This window comes from Alosa sapidissima, chromosome 1 (genome assembly GCF_018492685.1).
Source record: "Alosa sapidissima isolate fAloSap1 chromosome 1, fAloSap1.pri, whole genome shotgun sequence".
Taxonomy (NCBI): Eukaryota; Metazoa; Chordata; class Actinopteri; order Clupeiformes; family Clupeidae; genus Alosa; species Alosa sapidissima.
The window spans coordinates 12,586,884-12,595,474 of NC_055957.1; the positions used below are offsets into that span (position 1 = coordinate 12,586,884).

General features: G+C 39.0%; 1 protein-coding gene across 3 annotated transcripts in view; it reads left to right on the forward strand.

The window, feature by feature from the left end:
- The window catches only part of asic1c (acid-sensing (proton-gated) ion channel 1c), a 138,860-nt gene extending 132,969 nt beyond the window's left edge, over positions 1-5,891 (forward strand). For 2 of the 3 annotated variants that reach the window (XM_042105176.1, XM_042105185.1), the window contains one exon: positions 3,336-5,891. In XM_042105176.1, the coding sequence (XP_041961110.1) occupies positions 3,336-3,440 (105 nt within the window). In that variant the 3' untranslated portion in view covers positions 3,441-5,891. Of the gene's footprint in view, positions 1-1,053; positions 1,107-3,335 lie in introns of all 3 variants that reach the window. The other variant, XM_042105168.1, reaches the window with a different exon arrangement.
- The last annotated feature ends 2,700 nt before the right edge of the window (positions 5,892-8,591 follow it).

Sequence of the window (8,591 nt, forward strand, 5' to 3'; positions counted from 1 at the left end):
TACCTTTTGGATGAATGTCCTTGAAGTTGCCTTATTTGAATTGGGCATCGCTTATGTTACTGTATGTCACCATGTAGCACTGAACCAGCTCCACCATCACCAGCTCAATACTTTAGTTTTGTATAACACACCACCACACCACTTTACTCCCTGCACCTTACACAGCAGTTACTTAACACACCACCACACCACTTTACTCCATGCACCTACACAGCAGTTACTTAACACACCACCACACCACTTTACTCCATGCACCTACACAGCAGTTACTTAACACACCACCACACTACTTTACTCCATGCACCTACACAGCAGTTACTTAACACACCACCACACTACTTTACTCCATGCACCTACACAGCAGTTACTTAACACACCACCACACCACTTTACTCCATGCAGCTTAAACAGCAGTTACTTAACAGTGGCAAAAGTCATTGGTCTGAACTGGCCTGTTTTGATTTGATCTAATTGATGATTTTTGCCTTCCTGTTTGGTGTTCATGTCATTTGATCATCCATGGACTATTTTCCCAGGGCTCTGGGTTTTAGCATGTTTCTTATTTCCCTTATCATTTGATCACTGTTGCAGCTATTAATGGACCATGTGTCATGAAACATTCACACAAACATGCATACAATGCACAGTAGTTCAGGTATCTTGTGCACAGTGTGTCAGTTTGTTAATTGCTAATCTGTAGATATTCAGGATACATTTGAACTTATTTGTATGACCATACATTGAATGCCAGCAAAAAAGGACAGAAGACATTCTCTTTCACACTCGTCCAACTGCAATTCATTCATATTGCTCCCTCACATCAAACATGGCAAGCAGTAGCTCCATGTTTGGACTACAGTGAGCCATTGTAATGTGATTCTGTTCATGCATCTGAAGTCTTACCGGGACAGCAACATTTCCACTGGGCCTAGTCTTAACAATGGCTCAGAGAAAAAAAGACAATTTGATTGACACTCTAGTTGCACTCTACATTGTATCATTTTAGTTTCATTCCAATCATCCTCATCATTCTTTTCATCATGTCTATTCCAGGAATTTCCAGAGAACCCAACCAGCCCTGGTGTCACGCCCAATCATGCCCCCAGGTAGCCACCCCACTGACAATAGATCCTCCCTCCCACTCTGTCCTCCTCTGCAGACATTCTGGACACCATTTCACATTTCATTTCCCCTCCAATTGATTTACACCTTCTGTTCAAAACTAGTGTGATGGCTATTGATGACTACCACCAGCCAAATTACCAGCATAACAAGGTTTCCATGATGGGAAACTTGTGTCAATAATATACATCTGAAATTGAACTAAAGAGAATTCAGCTTGACTTTGAATGACAAGCCTTTGTGCTTGATTAGGTATTGAAGCTACTATTTAGTTGCCAAAAATGTTTATTTCAAGTACTTTTAAATGCATTCTTAGCAGATACTGTGGAAGTGTCATTCTCCTTGTATTGTGCTACTTTTGATTGTGCAGGGAGAGATGATACTGCCGATAGAAGTGTCTTGCATTTTTGGATGACATTCAATTGAATGTTATTTACCAGTAGCCCATGTATTGATCCTTAAAGGAAGTGCTTGAAAGCCTTATACAATGAAATGAAAGCCTATTGAATGAATGTAGACAAGCCATTCAATTGAAGTACGGAGGCTTTTCCAGCTTCTTTAGACCTTTATGTCCTTCACTAAGCCCCAGCTGCCAGGGTTTGCTACCATCATGAACCTTTTACTTGATGCCACATTGTATAAACTTCTGGTTCATTTTAAGATGCAGACTGACCTCCTCCAGGGTCAAGAGAACTCTGATGATTTTCTTCTTTCTTTGGGCTGTCATTTAACTAATAATGTCAGTGTCCACTTGGAGGTTTTCTTATTCAGTTCAGGAAACTGATCATTTAGCATATGAATGAGGATACATAAAGAACGAGACATATGCTTTAAAGTTCTCAGCAAAGTTTGTAGTTGCAAATAATAAAGCTCTCAGATGGCTCACCGGCAGGTCACAATACTGTTCACAGGGGGCAGTGTACAGGAGGGGCTGCAACAGAAGTGGTGCCCATTACCCATTGTGGTGCTCAACAATCTTAACTTTGACCGTGACATAGAAAACTGATGGAATAAAGGAAAAAAGAGGAACATCAGCCCCATGTCCCCTCATTAGCATAAGAAGAGTGTATTTACTCAGAGCAGACAGAGTGAGTGAGGTATTCACCTGCCACAGCAACATACAGGTATGCAGACACATTAGTTAAATGAGTTGAAATTAAAGTGGTGCGTCGCTGTGCTAGGACATGATTTACAAGTCGGCAAAGGCAGGCTACATCATAAGACACGTCTTAGGACAGTTTTTTTCTTCTTAAGAAGTCAATGTCGTTTTTGTTTAACGCTGTGTATTGGGCACTTCATTACATAGCCTACATGCAAGAGGTACTGGATTATTTGGAGCAGAGAGGGCGTGTGCACATCAGCTTGCCGGCAGCATGGAAGGCCACTTTTGAGGGCATTGGAATGGAACCTGTGCCCCATAACATCACTAGATGCATTCCTTTGTGATGTCATCACAGGTCTGCATGCAATGATCTTGCACCTGACACCCGGAAAAGGCAAAATGGTTCTCTTCCGTCTTGTCGGACAAGCTGCTGATTGATGACTCAGACGTCTCAGAATCACATGTGATCAGTCTGTGCTGAAACAAGCACAGTCGTGCTCAAGCGAGTCAATGTGATTGCACTGCACCTTCAGGTGTCTAGGGGGTGGGGGAGGGCACTGTTGAAGGAGGCCGTGTTCAGAACTAAACCATGTCCTGTGTTCCCCCTCTCCCTCCTCCATTATTGATTTTTCTTCCTTATGTCATTTTCCTTCCCTCTCTCTTTATCACTTTCTCTGCATGCTATGTCATGCAATCCCCACAATTGCCACAATGCATCGCTCCACTTTCAATGTCAACACATTTTTTCTTGTGCCTTTGTGTCCAATCGGCTGCGTTTTTTTTTATATATTTATTTCATATTTTTCTTTTTTGTTATCATCCCTGTCATCATGTTTTTAAATGTTACACGCTGTTCTGTTTCCACTACTTGGGAACCTGACCATGTCTGTCTCTCATTTGCCACCTTCACGTTTAAATCATCTGCCTGGTCCTGGTGGTTCTTCTTCTTCTTCTTCTTCTTCTTCTTCTTCTTCTTCTTTGGTTTGCGCTATTTGCCACCAACTCCTCCTCTACCTTCTCGACACCCCCACATCCCTGTTCCCTCTCCTTCCCTTAATGCATTTGAATTCCCTTCACCCCCCTCCCGTCCGATCCTTCTCTTGTCTTGCAGAGCACCTGCGACACACTCCGGAGTCACTCGGACAGTCTCGGATTCACGTCGAACATGCTACCTCGTCACCCGACTGTAGGCAACTTCGAAGAGTTCGCCTGTTGACGACTCAAGCAGCAGGGCTGGGTGGGTTCAGGAAAACTAGGGTTAGACAGCATACTGTGAAGTCATATATTCAAGAAAACAAACAAAAAAAATAGAATACAAAACAAAAAACTCCAAACACATCAGAATTATTCAATCAATCAATGCCTGACATACAAATATTATTCTTTTCATCAAGTCCAAACGAGTGACACTTCCAAACCAGATCTCAGGTTTTACTGCCACCTGTGGGCATCAATGTGACACTACACGATTTCATTGCGTTTGTATCCCTGCCACACTGCATTTTAGTCGTTTCTTGCGGGTTGATGACCCTGATGAAGACAAAATGCCACCATGAACAAAAAGAGATGAATAATTTCAAGTAGGTCTTCATTATCTTAGTTTATTATTAATTGTGACAGGCAGAGGGTGCTCAGAACCCATTTCCATTTTTCAGACTTAATTGACCTCACTGGGCTTTCACATGTAGTAGGCGTTCTGTTACAAACTAGAAGAGTACCGGAAGTTGGTCTGGCCAACTTATATGATCCGTCTGCTCAGTAAAATCACATATTTGCCCATAGCCTTTTGCACTCATTGTTTATTTGTTATTAAAGTCAGAGTGTAGGTTCCCCTTTATAACTATACCATCATACCTCTCTTTCCCACCTTGCCAGTTTGATCTTGATTATGACATTTAGAAAGTTGGTTGCATTATAATGCCAGGATCATTTTATTATTAGAGGTCATTTTGTATAATGAAAAAGTCCATGTTACTGAAAGTGGTCATTTTGTGCAGCAAAACAGATGGAGTTTCTATACCAGTATTTCTATATTGTATGAAGGACCAACGCAGAAATGCAGTATGTTAAACTGTTCTAAAAGGTTGGTCAAAAAGCACCATTAATTTAACTACATTGACATCTAATGAAACTCAATTCCTCAAAAATACTGTGACATTTGCACAACTTTGAACTTTGCAAGGCATTCATTTTGAGGACATTGACACAAAGCTGTCTCATCTGAAACCACAACCCAGGTTTTGCACAACTACCCATATTTGAGTAACCTTATTATTTTCCCCCCTGGTATCATTCAGTGTAAATTACTCCATTTGGTAGTATTTAGTCTGACTTGGCACAACCCATTTATATGCTCTTCAGTTGGTTTTTCCTTATTCCCACAAACAACTGCAGACATTCAAATAGACCACAAGTGTCTTCCAGTTGGCATGGAGTCAAATTTCTTTGACCGATCACTGAGAACGAGAGCTTTGTTTTAGATAGGCGGAACATTACACAATAGCTTAGAGCAAGCCTAGGAGATAGCACCCATCCTTCCCATATTATTTATTGCATTTATCTGCACTGTATTATTGCATTGTTATATACAATTGTAACAGGATTTCTAGTACATGTATCACAGAAAACTAAATTGTGGAGTGTAAATGAAGTACTATAATAAACAATATATTTAACCATCTTGCTATGTACATATCTTTTTATCTATGTGTCAGTCTAATTTCTCGCAATGTACTGCTCCAGTTTGTCAGCTTACTGCAGTATTAACCTTGATGTATTGCTACATTTCTTGTTATATAAGGTACACATTATATGTTTGTCATAAACACATCACTGTGCTCTTTGAAAGACATGGTTAAAATGCCATCTGTTTGGATAATGCCTAGACTGTTTATCCTGTGTAGAAACTGTTTTGTGGGCGAATAACACTATGTGGAGACGTTATTTTTTTTTCTCATCTGCAGCAACTATTCTGACTCGCCATATTACAGTTCCAATACACAGTTAAGTGCTCTGAATGTGTCCAGCTTTATTGAAAGTGTAAGAGTCTCCAATTTCAGTACTCTGATTCTCAGCTGTTCGTGTACTGGATTGTTTTGCATTGCAATCAAGTATATTTATTGGATAGATTTTAGTAAATTTAGACCTTGAGACTTATGCCACTGGTCTTGTGTGATTTGACTGGGATCAACTTTTAATGTTTTTTTGTTCATATATTGATTAGCGAGTAACCATTCTGTATGTCAAGGGAGCCATTTGTTTACCAGGATACAGCAAAATTAAAAGTTCCAAATCCGGTCAACAGGATGTAGTTTTGTTACAAGCAATAAAATGGACAACCACAACAAAATTAAGTGACAATAGCTCTCCAGAGTTACAGTCTACTATAAAAATCAGCAATGCTATCTTGTAATGCAGTCGTCATCTGTTAGCAAAGGCTACACTTAATATGGCATTTGACGTCTTTGTGTTCGATCAGTATACAGTTGTATAAGTGAACAAATGCAACATGGCCCTATAGATTTGGAAAGAGAGGATAATATGGTATGTGTTCGACTGTATTAATTGTGTGTGTGACTTAAGTTGTTTACTCTGAGGTCACTGTTGAGTTTTGCCAACAGACTTTATCTTGATTTTTGAACACAATCCCATATAAATTTCAACAGCTTATGGCAAATAAATTTCTCCTTCTTTGATGGTGTAAAGTGTCATTTATTTGGTTTATTACATTTTAATTCTCAATTAGATATGACAGGCCTACTTAACAGATGCCTCTTGTGTAAATAGTCAACTGAACCTTTAGTTTTATACTATAAATTGATTTTCATTCTCAACACCATCTTTAACCAAATCATTGAACATAATTCAAGGAGTATTATATTTACATTTTATACAAATGTGCCCATTTCCTATAAACAGAAAATTTGGTTTGAGATATAGCCACAGCCGAGTCACAGAATAGAAAGAGTTATCACAAAAACACAGTGTGTTGGCCTATAAGATGTGTGTGTCTGTGGTCCCGTCTTGGGTGTTGCATGCATAGAACAACATTCAATTCCAATGTGGATTCTCAAGACTGAGGAGGGCTCGAAAATGTGGATTCTTTTCTTTTTTGCCACTAGTAAATCAAAAGAAATAATCAAAATAAATGTTAGACAACATATCAAGGAACATTATTTTACCTCATTGGTAGTGAAAGGATGTGTCCATAGCACTAAGATGCTGGACGCTTTGTATGTGAATATCTACTAAAAGCACAATTTGAAACACAATGAAACGATCATACTAAGTGTTGTAGTGACATCTGAAAGGTATATATATAATCCTGACCTCAGACTGTCTGATTTTGAAAAAAAAAATATATATATATTTTGTATAGTGAATCAGAAGGAAACAGAATTCCAAGACCTGTTATGATATACTATACAAGTAAAATCCATCTGAAAGGTTCAGAATGTGTCTAAATGTCACTCGATGCCATTGCCTTAGAAGATGCTTGACTTACCCTATAGCTGTATTTGAATAATTGATTTACATGCAACTCTGAGAGGAATGCATCCCTGTAAGTGCTTTATACATATGATGTTGCATACCGGTATGCAAAGTACATGCAACATGAGTTTGTTTTTCACAATTTTCATGACTACACTCAATAATTTTGACTTTGGTCACCCTGTATGTCATGTCATTCCATTTGCATGCCATCTATACTTGCAAGAGTGAATTCAGCACATTACATTAAATCACAAATAGCATTATATGGAAATTCAACTGATCTACATTAGTTGCAGTTACTTCACATGAAGGACCACAACCAAAGGTACATAAGAGCATTGGTAATGTCCCAATACATGCATGTATGAACGTTAAAACAGACGACTGGTAGCTCTGAATAAGGTGTATAATCCAAAAGTAAGTTGGGTGCTCTTGGAAAGGGGGGGGGGCGGTATTCTATGATAAAGAACAATCCATCTGCTCTTCTTCTAACATTCAAAAGCTTTGCATTTTGAATAAGCCCTGAAGAAGACCAGATTGTTTGTTTGGTTGAAACATGTTGGCTTTTTTTTTTTATCTATGGGTCATTCTACAAAAGGTGGAAATGTCTGTCCCCTACTTGTGCAGATCCCTAAATCATTTAATTTGACCCTATAATATAATTGTATATATTCAATAAATATAGACCGTCCTTGAGATAAAACAGACAGATTTTTTTTAATGCCTGGTCCTGAAAATTTCTGTCCCTTTGATCAGACATGGAAGTTGAGCTGTGTACTTTTCATTTAAAAAATATTATTTTCTTAAATCAAATCTCATATACCTTTAACTTTAACACGACATAAAATCAATAGGACACTGAAATGGTAAAAAAACCCATTACTATTAGTAGGGGGGCCTATGTGTCTAATTTGGGGGCTTGTGGGATTCGCATGTTCATTTTTGGAGAGTATTATATCTTTGTTCTAGGGGTTCTTAAGAGTAAAAAAAAAACATGTCTCCAAGGTTTTGAAGGACCCAAATCAAAGATCAAATTCAGAAAAGGTCAAATTTGGTGTTTTGTCCATGAACCTCACATTGCTGGTATTATAGCATAGGGTTTGGTGCCAAAAAGCAAAGATATTCTACAAGGTAGTGTGCAAAAGTGGACCACATAAACAATACAACATTATAAAACATTTTTTCAGAGCACAAAGTGCAGAGATCTCTGTTAAATCAAGTTTAATAAACTTTTACATAATACCAGCTGAAGTCTGTAAGGCCTTCCGTAGCCTAAGTGTGAAGAAAAGAAAGGGTAAAGGATCAGCTAGACAAACAGACAGGTGTGTGTGTGTGTGTGTAGGAGAGAGAAAGCGAAAGAGAGACACTACCAGCATGGACGGATTATGAACTTTCAGGCCCCTGGGCCCAGATGTATTAAGGGCCCCCCACTAATTGTTGCGGGGGACATTTTTTACATTTATTTGATGTGATTTCCTGTATTCTGGTGCATTTTGGGGATGGCCAATACTTTATTTCAATCAGATTCATAGCCTATGTGTTGATATGATGTGTTGATATTGAGGCAATGATTCCATGCAATGGCTTGGGCCCTCTGACTCCTTGGGCCTCTGGGTTTGGGCCCGGTAGGCCCGTGCAGTAATCCAACCCTGACTACCAGTGACAGTTGGCTGTTGATAGCTGGCAGTGATAGAATTTAGAATATCGAATAACTTGAAGCACATAGTGCTCTGTTCTTCATGGTTGGTGATATTATAGTGGCCTTCTACATTTGAGCAAGCACCTTTTCATAGTTCACGGTGGCACAGTCTAGTTTCTGAGGTGTGTCTTTCTGTTAGTCAGGTGATGGCACACATATTCTAAAAGAAACAGA